At 42.0% G+C, this 19520-nt stretch overlaps 1 protein-coding gene across 2 annotated transcripts in view; it reads left to right on the forward strand.

The window, feature by feature from the left end:
* Positions 1-19520, forward strand: part of usp8.S (ubiquitin specific peptidase 8 S homeolog) — a 39613-nt gene that overhangs the window by 8656 nt on the left and 11437 nt on the right. For both annotated transcript variants that reach the window (XM_018255399.2, XM_018255400.2), the window contains exons 6-14: positions 1058-1109; positions 4683-4836; positions 4922-5084; positions 7076-7220; positions 9151-9380; positions 10018-10467; positions 12307-12378; positions 13337-13411; positions 19215-19468. In XM_018255399.2, coding sequence (XP_018110888.1) covers positions 1058-1109; positions 4683-4836; positions 4922-5084; positions 7076-7220; positions 9151-9380; positions 10018-10467; positions 12307-12378; positions 13337-13411; positions 19215-19468 — 1595 coding nt within the window. The remainder of the gene's footprint in view (positions 1-1057; positions 1110-4682; positions 4837-4921; positions 5085-7075; positions 7221-9150; positions 9381-10017; positions 10468-12306; positions 12379-13336; positions 13412-19214; positions 19469-19520) is intronic.

Below are 19520 nucleotides of genomic sequence, written 5' to 3' on the forward strand. Positions count from 1 at the left end.
AATGCTGAACAAACACATCCCAGTCATGTTATTGACTATTAATTTTTTCTGAAGGCAAATCCTGGTCATGGACATACATAGGGGGAATTCACAAAAGTGGAGAGGACCCATTTTTGGAGTAAAAGTGGTGGTAAACTGGTGTAAAATACTTTCTCCATATTCGAAAACAGAAACAGTGACTCAGTCGCCACTTTCAATTATTTAATGAAAGAAAGACAGTTTACTGACACTTTTATGAATTTGTCTTTCAAACGACATAAAAACGACATTTTAAACAACATTTTCTCCCGACTTTTTAAAACTGGAGTAAAGCTCAGTGTAACTATTCCCCATATGTCAGATGAATTCTAAAATAATTTGCTCTGCTTTGGTTCAGCCAATCTTCATTTCACACCTCTTGTAGATGCCCCATTGATGAATTGTTAGCATATTAATAGGGATTAGCATTTTATAGTCTGGGCACAAATTTCCGTCTAACCGTATAGGTGTAAAAGCCTCATTAACAAAACAAGTAAAACACTGATTAAATTTAAAAAAAGTGTATTTTATACAATTTTATATGTAAAAAGTTTTAACTCACATTTGCGTTATTTTACTAGTTTTAGCTTAATGAATGAGGCAATATTGGCAATTTGAGAAAAGTAAAACCTTCCTTATAGACCCTTATATCTTGTTACAGAAGTGGAATTACACAAACATGTAGTCAGATTTAGAAAGCCCAGGTTATCCTGAAATAAATGATGTATAATTTTCATAGGTAAGATAAATCCCCTCCCCCAGAAATTCCAATTTGATGACTGACTGACAGGTTTAGTAAGAGCTAAAGACAAATTCAGATAAAATGTCATGCAAAAGACAAATTCTAAAAACTGTCTGTTTAAAAGACAAATTCACAAACGTGGAGATAGAGGTTTGTGAATTTGGAGTGAAATCAGACATTTTTCTCTCCACTTTTATTTTGTCTCAATATCAACACTTTTGTGAATTCCCCCATAGTCTTATAGAAGCCTTTCTCTAGGTTGTGCTACAACAATTTCCCTTTTTTGTAATCACATAGGTGAATGGGGGAAAAAGTGAAGTTCTGTCAAAGCAGCCAGAACCTACAAAAGGTAATCTTTGTTATTTTCTGCTTTAAATTTACAGTTAGTTTGTAATTTATCAGTATGATTACACTGATGTTGTATGTGGTGCTGACTTGTCTTCGGTTGTAACAGTGCTTATATCAGTGGACACAGTAGAGTACATTTACTAAAAGTTTAGTCCTCAAAAGCAATCAATCAGCAAAAATTGTGGCTCAGTTTACTACAAATTAAAAAAATTAAAACAAGAATCCGACTTCTTGTTATGAGTAACTGCAGGTACACCATCGGTAATCATTAAGCCCCATACTACTAAGTTAGCATGACTGCCCCCTCAAAGGGCCCCAATTATTAGCTGATTGTGAAAATCAAACTTTACCAACGGCAGCAGAAGCATGAGGCCTTACAAGGAATGAGGTTCTATGTATCATTTATATATATATATTTAATGTATTTATTGTAAACAGAACAGGAATTTAATCTAGAGTAATTGTCTTAATTAAGGAGTTCCTTACTTGTGAAGTCTGAATGTGGCAAAACTTAAAATTGGGGCATATAAAATTAAGGTTTCGCTGTGTGCGTATACTTTTTAATAGGGATGCACCGAATCCAGGATTCAGTTCGGGATTCAGCCTTTTTCAGCAGGATTCAGATTCGGCCGAATCCTTCTGCCCGGCGGAACTGAATCCGAATCCTAATTTGCATATGCTAATTAGGGGCAGGAGGGAAATCGTGTGACTTTTTGTCACAAAACAAGGAAGTAAAAAATGTTTTCCCCTTCCTACTCCTAATTTGCATATGCAAATTCGGATTTGGTTCGGTATTCGGCCGAATCTTTTGGGAAGGATTGGGGGGTTCGGCCGAAACCAAAGTAGTGGATTTGGTGCATCCCTACTTTTTAAATTATATTTCATATGTTGTACTTTATATAACTACATTTTATTGATGCTTTGTTTTGTCTGCCACACTGTACTCCATTTTTATCTTTTCAGTCTATGTTGTACTAAATGAAAGTATGCATGTTTAGCATGTGTTCACTTTTGAAACAAAAACAATTTCTGAACCTGTGCAGTATGTCCCACGTATCAATTAATTACCGCCATGGCTGGTGTGGAGAAATGATCAAAGTGAGTCATCCTTGTAAAGAGATAATGACACCAGAAATTAAACCTCTACATCTATCATAACATTGTTTTTGCATGCTATTTTTAATTTTGTCTTAAAATAATTTGCCCAATGCTTTTGCATCACCTGTCTATGAATGAATATAAACACTGTAATAAATGTTGTAAATCAGCAATCCGGAAGGCTAAGAAAAGAAATGAAGAGTTAATTGCGGTGGAGGTGAAAACTAACCCTAAAAAGTTTTTTAAATATATTAATAGTAAAAAGATGCAGGTTGAGAGTGTTGCTCCATTAAATAATGGTACCAGTATGGTTGTAGCAGATACAGATAAGGCAAATGTGTTAAATCAGTTCTTTTCTTCAGTGTATACAATAGAGGAGTCTGGGTTCACAGGCTCACTTAATAACTGCACGAATGGTTCAGCTCAATCTAGTCAGTGGCTGACTCAGGATATGATTCAAAAAGCTTTAATACAAATTAATGTAAACAAGGCTCCAGGGCCTGATGGCATACACCCCGGGTTCTAAGAGAGCTTAGTTCAGTTTTAGACCAGCCCTTATTTCTGATTTTCTCAGATTCACTGTCATCTGGTATGGTGCCTATGGATTGGAGAAAAGCTGATGTTATTCCAATATTTAAAAAGGGATTACGATCTCAGCCTGGCAATTATAGGCCAGTAAACTTGACATCTGTGGTGGGCAAATTATTTGAAGGCTTGTTAAGGGATCACATTCAAAATTTTGTCCTAATGAATGGCATTATGAGCAACAATCAGCATGGCTTTATGAAGGATAGGTCATGTCAGACGAATTTGGTTGCATTTTATGATGTGGTAAGTAAGATTCTGGATAGTGGGGGGGCAGTAGATGTGATCTATTTGGATTTTGCCAAAGCGTTTGATACTGTGCCCCACAAACGACTGCTTTCTAAACTAAGGTCTGTTGGGCTTAATGAAGTCGTTTGCACATGGATAGGAAACTGGCTACAGGATCGGGTACAGAGGGTGGTTGTTAATGGGACATTCTCTACTTGGAGTAAGGTTCTTAGTGGGGTCCCCCAGGGCTCAGTATTGGGTCCACTTTTATTTAACTTGTTCATTAATGACTATGGGGAGGGTGTTGTAAGTAATGTATCCGTGTTTGCAGATGACACAAAATTATCCAGCCCAATTCATTCCATCCAGGATGTGGCATCCTTGCAACAGGATCTTGACAAACTGGCAATCTGGGCAGCTAAGTGGCAAATGAGATTCAATGTTGATAAATGTAAAGTCATGCACCTGGGATGTAAAAATATCCAAGCCACTTATACCCTTAATGGGACTGCACTAGGCAAATCCATTATGGAAAAGGACCTTGGAGTCCTTGTAGATGATAAACTTGGCTGTAGCAAGCAATGCCAGTCAGCAGCATCAAGGGCAAATAAGGTCTTGAGCTGTATTAAAAGGGGCATAGAGTCACGGGAGGAGGGGGTCATTCTTCCACTGTATAGAGCACTTGTAAGGCCCCATCTAGAATATGCCGTACAGTTTTGGTCTCCATCACTCAAACAGGACATTATTGTATTAGAGAGGGTACAGAGAAGGGCAACTAAGCTGGTAAAAGGTATTGAAAATCTTAGCTATGAGGAAAGACTGGCCAAATTGGGGATGTTCACGCTGGAGAAGAGGCGCTTAAGGGGTGATATGATGACTATGTATAAATATATAAGGGGATCATATAACAATCTCTCTAATGATTTATTTACCAGTAGGTCTTTCCAGCTGACACGAGGTCACCCATTCCGATTAGAAGAAAAGAGGTTCCGCCTAAATATTCGGAAGGGGTTTTTTACAGTGAGAGCTGTGAAGATGTGGAATTCTCTCCCTGAATCAGTTGTACAGGCTGATACATTAGATAGCTTTAAGAAGGGGTTGGATGGCTTTTTAGCAAGTAAGGGAATACAGGGTTATGGGAAATAGCTCATAGTCCAAGTTGATCCAGGGACTAGTCCGATTGCCATTTTGGAGTCAGGAAGGAATTTTTCCCCCTCTAAGGCAAATTGGAGAGGCTTCAGATGGGTTTTTTTGCCTTCCTCTGGATCAACTGGCAGATAGGTAGTTAATAAAAAAAAAAAAAGGTTGAACTCGATGGACATGTGTCTTTTTTCAACCTTACTTACTATGTTACTATGTTACTATGTCTAATACCCTATGTTCCTCTATCAGGGGACTGCCATATTTGTGCATCAGTAGTCAGTAGCATTAGAAGCTATACCAGACAGGTTGAGAAGGGACAGTCAGGTTGGCAAAACAATCAGGTTTAAGAACTTAAAGCAACAATTATTTAGAAAAGCAGACCTACCAGCAAAAAAGATCAACATGAACATACCTTTTAATGTACATTAGTATTTTGAAGACACTAAGGAAAGTAAAGGATGAGAGAATTCAAGTTTATAACCATTTCTGTGTTATTCTCCTGTACCCCCTGTGTTTATAGTGCCTCGTGGAGCTATTACAGCTGAAAAGCTTTTTGAGATGACAAATGATCATAATATCAGTATAATTATAATGGATGTTCGGAGTTCAAAAGATTTTCAGGAGTCTCATATTCAAACTTCCATGAGTGTGCCACAGGAGGCCATAACCCCAGGGTATTATTTTAATAACATTAGTACATTTTTCGGGGCTGGTTACCTTACACATTTGGTCATTTTTATTTATTTAATTTTTTTTCAGATTCACCTCAGGAAAGATTGAAATGAATCTACCTGATGCATCTAAACAAATGTGGAATAAAAGAGGTCAAGTTGATTACATTATATTGCTTGATTGGTTCAGCTCTGTAAATGACTTAAAAATTGGCACAACACTTCAGAGCTTAAAAGATGCTCTTTTTAAGGTGAGAAAAAATTGAACAATTCCAAGGTTGCTAGCATTGCACTTCAGTAGCTTTAATTTGGCGAAGTATGAAGTTGAAGTTTATTTTTAAAGAGACAGTACTTCGATTATCGAATGGTCGAATATTAGAACGATTTTTAATTCGAATCGTTCAAATCAAAGTTGAATAATCAATATAGCCAAAAATTTACTTAGAAAATCAAACTTTTTTTACTTCGAAAATACACTCGAGCTTAGTAAATCTGCCCCTAAATCAATTATAGTTTATTGCTTACTTAAAATTATGGATGCACGAATCCAGGATTCGGTTCGGGTTCGGCCATGATTCGGTCCTTTTCAGCAGGATTTGGATTCTGCCGAATCCTTCGCCCAGCCGAACCGGATCCTCATTTGCATATGCAAATTAGGGGCGGGAGGGAAATCGCGTTTTTGTTCCCAGAAAACAAGGAAGTAAAGCATGTTTTTCCCCGTCTCACCCCTAATTTGCATATGCAAATTGCAAATGCAAATATTCGGCTGAATCTTTCACAAAGGATTTGGGGGCTCAATACAATAATAAAATTAATAAATAAATACATTTTCTATATCATTTGTCTTAAAGGAGAAGGAAAGTCTTTGGAACCCCAAGTGATTGTATTGACTTACCTGAAACTCCGGGCCAGTGTTCCTATAAGCAGAAAACTTCACCGGCCCGGGGTTATACCAGTGAGCACCACTCCTCTTTCTTCGCACAGCTGCGCATGCAGTAGAACGAAAAGCCAAACTTTAACTAAAAAGTCGTCTATTTTGTTCAACTGGGCATGCGTCTGCCTGGGAAATTTGAAGAAAGAAGAAGCCAGAAGAGGATCTCTCTGTGGTGCTCTCTGGAATAACCCTGGGCCGGTGCAGTTTTCTGTTGATAGGGACACCGGCCTTGGGTTTCAGGTAAGTAGATAAAATCACTTGGGGGTGCCTAACATTTGGCACCCCCAAGTGCAAGATGACTTTCCTTCTCCTTTAAAATATCAGAACACCAAAAACTGAGAGTGTATCAAAGTAATATAATGTATTGTTGCTCTGCAACAGTACATTTTCTTCAGAAAGACTACTATCGTTTATATAAACAAGCTGCTGTGTAGCCATGGGGGGCGGCCATTCAAGATGGATAAAGTAGAAAAGACACAGGTTAAATAGCACATAACAGATAAGCCCTGTCCGGTACAATGGTGTTTTATCGGTTATCTGATAAATCTGATAAACATTCAGATATTAAAATGAGTTGATTAAACACTGGTTGAACACTAATTAAATTAGGGATGCATCAAATCAAGTATTTAAATAATGTGAGTTTTTCAAAGCTCTGGGCAACTGAACACTATGTTTTGTTCACAAATGATGTAGTGTATTTATTTTTCTGATATGTAAATTATGGTTAGGATTTGACCTCATTCTGCTGAATCTTTAGGGTAGTATTCAGTATTCAAGCAAATCAAAAAAAAAATGTATGAATTTTGTTCATGCCTAACTTCCATTGATTTTTCTTCAGTTGAGTACACACAGGCAGGTGTATCATAATATTCAAACTTTTAATTTTTATTAATCTGTTATTTCTGTAGCACCAACACATTTCGGCATGCTTTACAGAGATTATTCATCATTCTCATCAGTGTTTGCCAAAGTATAAGGTCCCTGTCACAGTCCTTTACGCTAATATATTGATATAGTTAACAAACAACTATTTCTTATGTAACCTTAAAGTGAAAAATATCTGAATGAAAAGCATGAAATAGGAGGGTAATTTAGACATGTTGTTTGTTGACAGTGTATTGAGATCTTCTGATCAGTGGCTAAGGGTCTACTGCTAGATCCCGATCTACATTTTGGGCAGCCCTGCCTTAGCATTACAGACTATTCTAAGAAAGTAGAACTTACATAGAGGTGCAACAAAATGTGTTTACATGTTTTGTATTGTTTTCCAGTTTAACATATGATCTTACTCTGGTTTTTGTACAGTGGGAAACAAAAATAATCCTTCGGAGTGAACCATTGGTTTTGGAAGGTGGTTATGAAAATTGGCTTCTTTGTTATCCCATGTTCACAACAAATGGGAAAGTGACTGTGCCCAGAAAAAGAAAACAGGAATCTGTGTCTCTGTCATGTAAGTTAATATGTCATTTACAAACAAGAAACATCAAAGTTGCCATATGGTACTTTATTCTTTTTTCCTGTTGCAAAAATGCAACTAATAAATAGCAATGCATCAAATCCCAGACTTCAGAATTTGTACAAATCCAAGCCGCTCTTGACAGGATTTGGATTCAGTAAATTCAAAGTTCATGGATGAAGCAAATCTGAACCCTTAAAATCACATCACTGCATATGATTGCAGAAATTGCTAATGACTCAAAGACTTTGTGTTTCCTGGGACTTTGTTCATTTGCATATGCAAATTAGGATTCCGATTTGGTTCTCTACAGAAAATTCTGAATTCAGCAGGGGCATCTCTACTGATGTGCAAAATAAGATTTGCTTAAAGTGGACCTGTCACCCAGACACAAAAATCTGTATAATAAAAGTCCTTTTCAAATTAAACATGAAATCCAATTTCTATTTTTATTAAAGCATTCAAAGCTGTTGTAAGCTCATTTAAAAATCTCAGCTGTCAATCAAATATTGTTTGCCACTCCTCTATGCCCTGGGCATAGAGGTGGGGCAGAGAATTACTTTCACTTTTCATTCAGCACTTCTTAGATGTCACTGCTTTCCACACATTCTCTTTACCATTTAAATGTGTAGCCAGGTCATGGGGATGGACATCGGGTCCCCCATTCTGGTGCACAAACAAGATTCTGAGATTAAACAAGGCTTGCCTCAATAACAGTGTGCATAAAATGGCTGCTGCCTGCTTGCTATAATTTTAAAATCTCAGACTGAAGTAAGCAAGATTCAAATAATTTATATAGTGTAATTAAAGTTCATTATGCTTGACTAATGTGATAAAATAGGATTTTGAATATTTTTTTTGCTTGACGGGTCCCCGACCTTTCTCTCCCCTGCCAAACAACACTATAGTCACCCCTCAGTACTGCCCTGCTTACCATAAGAGTAGTGCAGCTGGGTTGGCACCATCTCTGATCACTTCACCTTTTTCCAGGAAAGAAAGGCTGACCTGGAGCATGTGCAATTGAAAATCAGAAGCAGATTGGGTTCAGCTGCACATATCCCAGGCTGACAAATAGCTGGGGAAAATATAGCAAGTGGCCAAGATGGCCACTCCAATCTCTATGCGGTGCACTGCAGTACTGGGGTTGCGATTGTAATGTAGTTCAGGAAGAGGAAGACCTCTGAAATGTGACTACTTTATATAAATAGGGTTCCTTTCCATTTAGGAGGAAGGATGTCCTAAAACTTTATTATTTTTTTTTTCATAATTTGCACAGTAAGTGAAAAAGATGGCTTTTTGCTTAAATTTGGCTATTTACTGATGCAAAGTAGGAAGATCGCTCCAGGGTTCTCCTTTACAATAATTATAACATGAGCTATAAGTTGAAAAGAATATTTTTCAGTAACATTTTAAGATGTGAACCCCCAGTGATTATAATCTCTTTCCTGACAACCTGGACCTGTGCTCCTGTTTGCAGAAAACTTCACTGACCTCTATTTTCACAGAAAAACAGTAGGACATCAGGAATCTCATGGCTTTTGGAAGCAAAACGGATGTCTCCATTTTTTGGGGTCATGACTATTTTATATACAGGTAGTTTGCATAATTCCAGAAAATCACTAGTTATGGCGACCAATCTGAGCATTCTCTGTATTTTGTTTCTGCCATTTTTACTGAGGAAGAAGACAGAAACACAGCTCTCAGCATTCACACGTTGCCTTACACAAATGGGAAAGCTTGTAACAGTTATTGTGAGACATGCCTTTGACGTAAAAGTGAGTCATGTGGTGAATCTGATTAGAAACCTAAGTGCTAAGAGCTATTGCAGAGAGAGATGCATGTGTAATGGAATACCATTGTATGTTATTACAAATACAATCCAGGAAATGTGCATGTAAATAACTTTTTGTCCCCTTTTTCTTAGTGGACTTCAGTTATCCATCTCTAGAAGAACCAACAGCTCCGCCATCTCTTGCCCAAGTAGAGCTACCCCCTGTATACATCAAAGAAAGCAACAATGGGGATGTTATAAATGCAGTTAAAACACAAGAGGAATCTGTTGATGTAATACTAAAAGATGACCCTGTACCTGAAGTTCAGACAGAGTCTGTGAATGTATGTCACCCACAGAATACTGTGAAAATGATTCCTCAAGTAGGTATATTTGTGAGATAAATATTGGTAAACAAATTTTGTTAAAGGGGTTGTTCACCTTCCAAACATTTTTTCAATTGTTTTCAGACTGTTCATTAGTAGTAAAGACTTTTTTTTCAATTACTTTCCATTTTTAATTATTTAAACATGTTTTTCCAAAATTGAAGTATTCTGGTCTCTGGTGCTTCAGTCTGGCAGCTCAGTGACCAATGTGCTGAATCTGAATCAGCTGCCTTTGATGAAATTCAAGAAGAATTCAACAGGGACAAAGATAAGAAATGTATCAACTTAATGTATCACTTTAGAACAGCTACAGAGTCAGAAACCCCCTCCCAGAGCTGTTTCCGAAAGACATCAGAGGGTGAAAAATTAAATTATGAAAAAAAGTTGCAAATAGAAAGTAATTGAAAACAGTCTTTATTTCTGATGAGAGAGAGAGAGAGAGAGAGAGAGAGAGAGAGATGATATTACGTTGATATGCTCACTTTCATAAAAGATAGACATAAATTTTAAATGCTGCCTGTTGAGATAAATTCCTGTTTTTATATTCTTTAAGGTCACAGAATTGTTTTTTGGTTTTGTTTCTGTTGTAGTGACCATTCATGAAATATTTTATCTTTTTAATTATATCCATTAGATTGATCGGACAAAGAAACCCTCAGTGAAAGTTACTGATAGCACCTCAAAATTTAAGCATGAAGCCAAAGAAAAACAGCCAATGCAAAATGGAAAGCCTATCCCAGACCGTTCCACAAAACCATCACTAGACTCCAAATCAGTTAAATCTGATATCCATGTTCAGTTTGATAAAAACATAAAGGAAAAGAGTGAAGAAATCAAAGGGAAATTAGAATCGAATGCAGAAGACAAAACTGATAATGCCTGTGCACATGAAGAAAAAGAGAACACAAAGAGGAATGATGAGAAAGAATCTGAACAGAATGAATTGCACAAAAAGGAGGAGTTTGATAAGAAACACCCAATTGCTGCTGGAAAAGAACCTGCGGAGACAAAAAGGCTGTATACTGATAAACCCTCCCCTGATGATAAAAAGAAAAATATTGATTCTTCTGTTCCTCCTCAAGGGGTAATTTTGCTCATTAACAGACGTGACTGTTTCTATAGAGGTGAAACTTTCAGCAAATAAGTTCAGTCACCTTCACCTGTGTACCGTGCTCACTCTCCAGTCAGGCCACACCAGGAGACCCACAAACAAATCAACAAACGTAGGTTTGGATGGAGCACATAACTCGCAGGCTCTGCCGCAAACAAATTCATTGAATCACAACATATTTTGGATCACATGACTTGAAAAAGGATCCATGTGATCCGAAACATGTTGTTATTCAATAAATTTGTTTGCGGCAGAGCCTGCGAGTTATGTGCTCCATCCAAACCTACGTTTGTTGAATAGTTCTATAGAGGTGAACACAGAAAACATTTTATCCCAAATAAAATTTTTACAAAACGCACTTCCTGAATCATTAAAGGAGAAGGAAACCCCCAGGGCGCTAAACCCCTCCCCCCCTCCCCTGTGCTGCCCCCCCTCCCTCCTCCCCCCTGGCCTACCTGTCCCCCTGGGCAAATGCCCCTAACTTTTTACTCACCCCTCTGCGCAGGTCCTGTCCACGGAGTACGCAGTCGCCATCTTCTCCCACGCGCGTCTTCTTCCTGCTCTGATCGGCGTTTTCTGGCGCATGCGCAGTAGGAACAGGTACCGGTACGGCTCTACTGCGCATGCGCCGAATGTCACGAAGTTTTCCGATTTCACTTCGTGACATTCGGCGCATGCGCAGTAGAGCCGTACCGGTACCTGTTCCTACTGCGCATGCGCCAGAAAACGCCGATCAGAGCAGGAAGAAGACGCGCGTGGGAGAAGATGGCGACTGCGTACTCCGTGGACAGGACCTGCGCAGAGGGGTGAGTAAAAAGTTAGGGGCATTTGCCCAGGGGGACAGGTAGGCCAGGGGGGAGGAGGGAGGGGGGGGCAGCACAGGGGAGGGGGGGAGGGGTTTAGCGCCCTGGGGGTTTCCTTCTCCTTTAACAGACCTATAGGTTTCCAAAATTAGGCATTATAGAGGATAATCTAAATTACCATTGTAGTTGTGAAGGAGAACGCATTTATTTGCTACTTCCTGAGCTAAGTGTTGATTTGTACTGCAAACTATTTTTTTAAAGGCTATCAAATGAAGGGAACTAATTACTAATATTCACTGGTTATCGACCTATAGAAATGTGGAGCAAGGCAATTACTCTATTAATAAACAATTTGCCATTGCTTTCTATACAGTGTGTTCTAATGGTAGTAGGTGTGCCAATTGCTTTTAGTTGCTTCCATCTAGAAACACATGTCCCCATGACTTCAAAACTTTATGCACACAAGCAGTGTACTTTTTTTTTTCTTCCCTCTACTTTTAAGAAGTAGTACCTATTATCCAGTGCATTTTTTTCCAGTGCATGTTTAAAACTCCTCCTTTAAAGGAGAATTCAACCCCTTCAGCGCTAAAATCCCTCCCCCCTGGGCAAATGCCCCTAACTTGTTACTGACCCCTCCGTGCAGCCATGTTCGCCCGTGAGCTATTCTTCCTGTATTCGCCGGCATTTGGTGGCGCATGCGCAGTAGAGGGATTTACCGGTAAGGATCTACTGCGCATGCTCCCGAAAGTCACAAAGTTTGTGAGTAACAAGTTAGGGGGGACAGGTAGGCCAGGAGGGAGGGGGGCAACACAGGGGAGGGTGGACGGCTTTTGCGCGTAGGGGTTTCCTTCTCCTTTAAGGGGTGATATAATAAAAGTCGTTATGTTTGCCTAGTAACCCATAGCAACCATGCAACAGGTAGCATTTACTGGTCAGCTGTTTATGTTATATGTTTATGTTAAATGTTATAAACTTGCCAATAATAACAACATATAACTTCTTTTTACAGCCTCCTGCAAATAGTGAAGAACATAAATCTGATGTGATCACAAAAGACAGCTGTGAAGAAGACAAACCAAAAGTAAGAATTTTGCATGTTGATTTCTGCAATATATATATGTGTATATTATATATTGTGACAACTAGACCTGTAGGGGTACCTGGGTCAGTGTCTTGGGGCCGCTTTCCACAATCCTTTAGGGTAAACAAAGCAGTCACAGAAGTCGCTCTTCTTATAGGCAAATGCCTGCAGTTTATTCTGTTACAGAGTCTTTGGTAACAAGCACACAAAGAAATGAAAACAAGGAAAAATAAACCCTTGCACCAGAGCGCTAGCTAAGCACAGTTGGCAGCCTAACTACAGATGGGTGGCTTCCCCAACGCCAACTTAACAAAAGAACCAAAATATATTACACAATCACTGGTAATCGGTACCTTCCCTGTGCAGTGCAGCTCCTGCTCTTTCTCACTCTGAGGTGGGAGGGGTCCTTCCTCCCAAGGTCAGTCAGGTACTTTAGCTGCAGCAGTTACCTTGCAGCTTTGGTCAGTATTAATATTATTCCATGTTCCAGGGTGTTGTATTATATAACACCCTGGGAGAAACATATCGCCCATCTATAACTACCCCAGCTGCTTTGTTACTATATATATATATATATATATATATATATTTCTCTCTCTATATATAATCTCTCTGACACTAAAAGATAGCTGTTGAGCAAAAAGTCAGGTATTGGCAGTGTAAAAACGCAAATATTTCAGAAACCTCTAATGAATGCAAACTGCAGAAGTGTGTTGTGATATTCTATTTTAAGTTTTTAAGTTTTTTTTTAAGTTTAAAAAAAAACTACTTTAAAATTTAAATATATTTGGTTTCCCCTGGCCATATGTAAGATTAAATGGTTTGTGCATGTGAGCTTGTTTCTCTGACTGTATGAATAAGGAGGAAAAGGGATTTCAAGTTTATTAATCTTAGTAACAAGATTTTAATTTGTACATATTGTATTGCTCATACATGTTTTTCTTATTTATTTTTTTAGCGGGAGCCTTTAGTTCGAGCAAGAAGTGAGGAGATGGGTAGAACGGTTCCGGGAATGCCAGAAGGTTGGGTGAAGGTAAAACTGCACAATTTCATGCTATTGTGTCATCATAATAAGTAAAGAAGTGTCATACTTTACCATTTTTATCTATTTTGGCAATTCTTTGAGCAAAATCTTATTGAGACTGCTATTTTGACATGCTGTAGCAGGCATTTAATTTGTTTCTAGCCAAAATGTACTTTCTCCAGGTCTGCTTGGGGGACACAGGGACAGTGGGTATAGCTGGAACCACTAGGAGGCAGGACACAATAAAAAAAAAAATAGAAAATTGACCCCTCCTCCTCCTGCTATACCCCTCCTCTGTAGGCAGAGACACTCAGTTTCGTTGTGTCCTCAGGAGGTTAGGACCGTCTCCTGCATTCAGGAGTATTTTACTATTTATTTTGCTCTTTTATTTTTATTTCATTACAATTCCTTCACATTATATGGAGCTGGACAGCTACACTGAGTAGTCTGATCCATTACTTGAGGATGTCACCGGGGTCTCTTGTGCTCTGCACTTACCATCCAGCATTGATTCCCTCCCTCTGACATACAGAGAGAGGATGCGCTGGCCGGGACACAGGGCTGAGGTATAGCCAGGTTCATCCTGTTGCTCAATCCTCCTTATATGCCCCAAGGATCCCTACACTACAGTCTGGGAACTCCTGCCGTGGCTCATTTAAGGTAAGCATATATCCTTAATAGCAGCCTATTCACTCTCTGAGCCCCCCTCCCCCTCTGCACAATCCATCTGCCTTGCACAGCAGTATAGGAGACTTTGTTGCAACCTGCAGGTCACTAGTTCAGACCCAGGCAGTATGTTAATCAGCCTCCACCAAACACACAGGCACTTGATAAAGGGCTTCTAGCCTGAAACATGTTGTGTGCAATAAAGAGCACCTAGCAGCAAGGTCTGCCTTTTCACTTGCTTTCTCTCAGTTCTCTAGCTAATTGGTTAATTTCCTACACCTGGAGCGGGTGTGGCTTACTGAGATTGAGAGCACAGCTGCCAAATCATCTCTACAAATTGTCCAGAATGGGAATGGCGCTTATGTTTCCTACTGTCCTCACTGTCAGCAGCACAAGTGAGTTATTGTGGGCTTAGCACCAGTTGCGCACCACTATTTTACAAGAGACTTCACCAGGGCTGTCTTTCACTCTACCTGGGGAGGCAACGGCTGGGGCAGATTTTGCACTTACTGTACTTGCACCCTGTGTGCAACCCAAAAAGTGCGCGCCAGTCCCTTATGCACCTTTTTTCTAAGGCGTGCGTCTGCACCATATGTCACTGCTAGGGGAGGGGCCATTCTTCGCACTCTCCATTGTGTGCCCAGGCAACTACTTCCCATTGATTCTGGAGGAGGTTCCATTACTAGCAGACTCGCCACACTGGGCAGAACTCTTTCCTATCTTCTCTGCAGCGCAGCCCCCCCCCCCCTGTTTTTTCTAAGAACACAACAGGGCAGTACTTCTGACACAGTGGGGTTTTTAGCTAATGCCACAGGGCAGCAGGCTTTGTAATTACTGCCTTATCAGCCTTTACTCCCCTCCAAGGCTTTACTCCCAGCAGTACCATGGGGAGGCATTTTAAGTTATATATATAACCTACATTATATATATTGTTAACTTAATTCCTCTCTTACAGGAACAGCTTGTGTACAACATGTCTGAAGGTACAGGTGATAACATTTTTTCCAGGCCAGCAACTACTTCATCGGTTAAGTATTTAGCTTGTGCCAAATGCCACATCTGGTCACAAGGACCCTCTGTGTTCCACGTGCAAGCCACCTGATGCAGTTTCGGAAACGTCAGAACTCCGTCCTCAGGTAAGCCAAGCCTCCCATGGGGACCCATCAGGCCAGCCCCGGGACTCCACCCCCCTGGACCCCCAGCCTCCCCCAGAATGGGGATCTAAGCTTGCCGCCGGCATTCCTAAATTGGTGGAGTCCCGTGGCTAGATAAGCCTCGGCCTAAGCCTCCAAAATGTAGAGCCCCCTCTCCTTCCGAGGATGAGTGTGAGGCGGAGTCCATCACTACTTCATCCCTGCCGCCTGACTCCGAGGAGGATCCGGCTCTGTCTGATGGTGAACTATCTCACAGTTCCGACCCAGAGTAAGGGGAATCCCCCCAAACTCTCCTCCGAGGCCTTTGATTCCCTCATTTCAGTATTAGAGACCCTTTTACTTAAAGGAGCCTGAACCTAGTTGCAGTACCTCCTTGTTTAAGCGCCGCAGCAGGTCCTCACCTTCCTTTCCTCTCTCATGCTCAACTCGAGCAAATTATACAACAGGAATGGTTCAAGCCAGAGGGATGTTTCCGTTTTTCTCAAACTATATCCTTTTCCACAGGAACTAACGGAAAAGTGGACCTCCCCACCTTCAGTGGACGCGCCTGTCTCTCGACTATCTAAGGACACTGCTTTACCAGTTCCTGATGCAGCCTCCTTCAAGGACTCCACGGACAAGAAGCTTGAGGGCATTCTAAGTTCCCTCTTCTCTGCTTCAGGTACCTCCCTTCGGCCTGTTCTAGACTCGGCTTGGGTAAGTAGAGCCGTCCAAACTTGGTCGGACGCCTTATGCCGAGCGATTGCCACAAGGGTCCCCCGTGAAGAACTCGCTCATTTGGCCTCGCAAATCAAGGAGGCTGACTACCTATGTGAAGCCTCCCTCGATGTGCTACAGGTGATTAGCAGAACTTCAGCCGACTTGACTTGTCGGTATCGGTTCGCAGATCTCTCTGGATGAAACTGCGGAAAGTCTCTCACGACACTCCACCACCTGCAGAGGACGCTTCAGTGGAATGTCCAGGCCATCCTGGCAGTCCCGCAAGTCCACGTCTGCATTACTCACCCCTTCTTCCCTTCAGCGACTCAGCCGTAGGGGGGGGGGAGACTTTGCAGGTTTGCCGACTCCTGGAAGAATCTGACTCAAGACGCCTGGGTACACAAGGTCGTGAGTCAAGCCTACCACCTAGAATTTGCTTCTCTCCCGCCCGGCCGGTTCTTCATGTCCAGATATCCTCAAGGGCATCAAAAGCCTCAGGCGCTGCACGACGCGATCTGCAAGCTTATCCGTTCAGAGGTCATCATCCCTTTTCCGACTGAGGAGAGATTCCGAGGCTATTACTCAAACTTGTTTGTAGTTCCCAAGAAGGATGGATCTGTTCGGACAATCCTCCATACATTCATTCGACCGTGAAGGTTCAAGTTGGAATTCCTCAGGTCTGTCATTGCGGCCCCAATTTTCTGTCCCCATCAGAGATTCTTGCGATTTGCCTTCCAAAATCGCCACTTCCAACTCACAGACCTTGGCCTGAACTCGGCCCCTCGTGTCTTCACCAAGATCATGTCGGTGGCCACTGCTCTAATCCGCACCAGGGGGATCTCCATAACTCCTTATCTGGACGATCTCCTGATCAAGGCACCTTAATTTGCAGTGGCCCAGCAGGCGTTGCACTTCACCATGGTTCGATTACAGCAGTTTGGTTGGTTCATCAACCTGGACAAGTCCTCGTTAACCCCAAGCCAATCTATGGTCTTCCTCTGGATGCAGTTCAACATCCAGACACAAACTCTCCCAGTGACAAGGTCCAGCATTGCGGACCCTCGTGCGGTCTCTCCTCTCCAAGTCCCACACCGCGAGATTCTACATGAAGGTGTTGGGAGTCATGGTTTCGATGATAGAATCAGTTCCCTTCACCCAACGTCACCTCAGGGAGTTTCAGTGGAATATTCTTGCGGCCTGGAGGCACAAATCCCTTCTCCTGGAATTTCGTTTATCCCGCAGGACTCGAGTCTCTCTTCTCTGGTTGATGCAAACCAGTCACCTGACCAGGGGCAGACCCCTAGGGGATCCACAATGGTGACTGCTCACCACAGATGCAAGCCTCTCCGGTTGGGGAGCAGTGCAGAGGGTCGGTCAGCGCAGGGTCGCTGGTCTCTATCGGAACAATGTCTTCACATCAACCTTCTTGAGATACAGGCAATCCGACTCGCCTGTCAGCCATCTTCATTCCAGGTCTCTTAAACTGGGAAGCAGATTTCTCAGCAGACATCCCTAGATCCCTGCGAGTGGCCTGTAAAGGACAACATCTTCCACAAGATCACTCAAAGATGGGGGACGCCAGAGGTCGATCACAATCGTAAAGTTCCTCTCTTCTTTGCAAGGTCCAGGGACCCTCTGGCGGCAGACGCCCTCACCTCTCCCTGGGACTTCCATCTTGCGTTCATTCCAAGAAAGATCAAGAAACTTCAGAGAGAACTCATACTCTCATCCTCATAGCTCCAACATGGCCCTGTAGATCCTGGGTCTAGGATCTAGTGCATCTCTCAGTAGAGGAACCTTGGCCTCTCATCCTGGACCTTCTCTCTCAGGGTCCAATCCTTCACCACTGTCCTGCCACCCTCAATTTGATGGCGTGGCTACTGAAACTGCGATTCTAAGACGGAAGGGGTTCTCTGACACTGTCATTCTACCATGCGTGCAGCCCGCAAACCGGTCTCCGCCAAGACGTACCATTGGGTCTGGTTCACTTACCATTGGTGGTGCCAATGTAATGGTTTCAATTCACTGAAGTTTTCCACTCCACTCCTTCTGGCCTTATACAGGAGGGACTGTCCCTGCACATGTCCCTCGGATCACTGAAATCTCAGTTTTCGGCACTTCCATCCTGTTCCAAAGACCTCTTGCCTTGTTCCCAGATGTTAGGATTTTTCTTCAGGGAATGGCCCACATAAAGCGCCCGGTACTTTCACCGGTGCCAAATTGGGACTTAACCCTAGTCCTACGTGCCCTGCAACACACTCCCTTTAAACCCATGTATTCTATTCCACTTCAGTGGCTCACATGGAAAACAGTTTTTTCTGCTGGCTATTGCCTCAGCACGGAGAGTATCTGAGATCTCTGCCCAATCCTGTAGGTCTCCTCTGTTGACCTTCCGGAACGACAGGGCAGTACTTCATACTTCTCCCTCTTTTCTTCCCAAGGTGGTTTCCACTTTCCACCTCAACCAGGAAATTACGATTCCTACCTTCTGCCCATCCCTTTCCAATGCGAAGGAAGCAGCACTGCACACCCTCGACCCCGTTAGGGCCCTCAAGTTTTACCTGCACCGGGTTGAGGACATCGACTATCGGACTCCTTGTCCTTAGACCACCATATCCTGATGGATAAAGCAGGCCTTCCGGAGATCCTATTCATCACAGGGTCAGGTTCACCCAGATCAATCAGGGCACATTCCTCCAGAGGGCTTTTCGAAAATAAGCCTCAGCGGAACAAGGCTGCAACGTGGACTTCGATCCATACTTTTGCCAAATTTTACCAGTTTGGCACCTTGTGGCATCTGACACCCACTATGGCAGGAAGGTACTTCAGGCTGCAGTGGCTGGTTCCACGTAGGCCTCTACATCCCGCCCTAGATTCAGGGGACAGCTTTGGTACGTCCCCACTGTCCCTGTGTCCCCCAAGCAGACCTAGAGAAAAGGAGATTTTGTGTACTCACCGTTAAATCTCTTTCTCTTCAGTCGCTTGGGGGACACAGGGCTTCCCTCCCTGAATAGAGGCCTTCTCTTGGCTTCAGACTGTTCTTCTTGTAATTAGTTATCAGATTTTCTGTTGATTATTGATAACCTCCTGTTTCTCCTTTGGTACGAACTGAGTGTCTCTGCCTACAGAGGAGGGGTATAGCAGGAGGAGGAGGGGTCAATTTTCTATTTTTTTTTTTATTGTGTCCTGCCTCCTAGTGGTTCCAGCTATACCCACTGTCCCTGTGTCCCCCAAGCGACTGAAGAGAAAGAGATTTAACGGTGAGTACACAAAATCTCCTTTTTTCTATTTAGTTCCTTGATGCTGTAACTGGAACCTACCGATACTATCATTCACCAACACACACAGTTCATATGTATCCTCCTGAAATGGCTGCTTCCTCCACCCCTTCAACCACTCCAACTCAAAAAGCCAAGGTACAGGTCCACTCTGACAATGATAGAGAACAGACCAAGCTTAAACGATCTTACTCATCACCTGATTTAGCACAAGCCATGAAGGATGAAGACAAGAAGAAACCAATGCCTCATATTAACCGTGAAAACAAGTAAGCCAGTCTTTCAATCCTGACTTTTATGGTAACTTTACAGTTGAACACA

This window comes from Xenopus laevis, chromosome 3S (genome assembly GCF_017654675.1).
Source record: "Xenopus laevis strain J_2021 chromosome 3S, Xenopus_laevis_v10.1, whole genome shotgun sequence".
Classification (NCBI taxonomy): Eukaryota; Metazoa; Chordata; class Amphibia; order Anura; family Pipidae; genus Xenopus; species Xenopus laevis.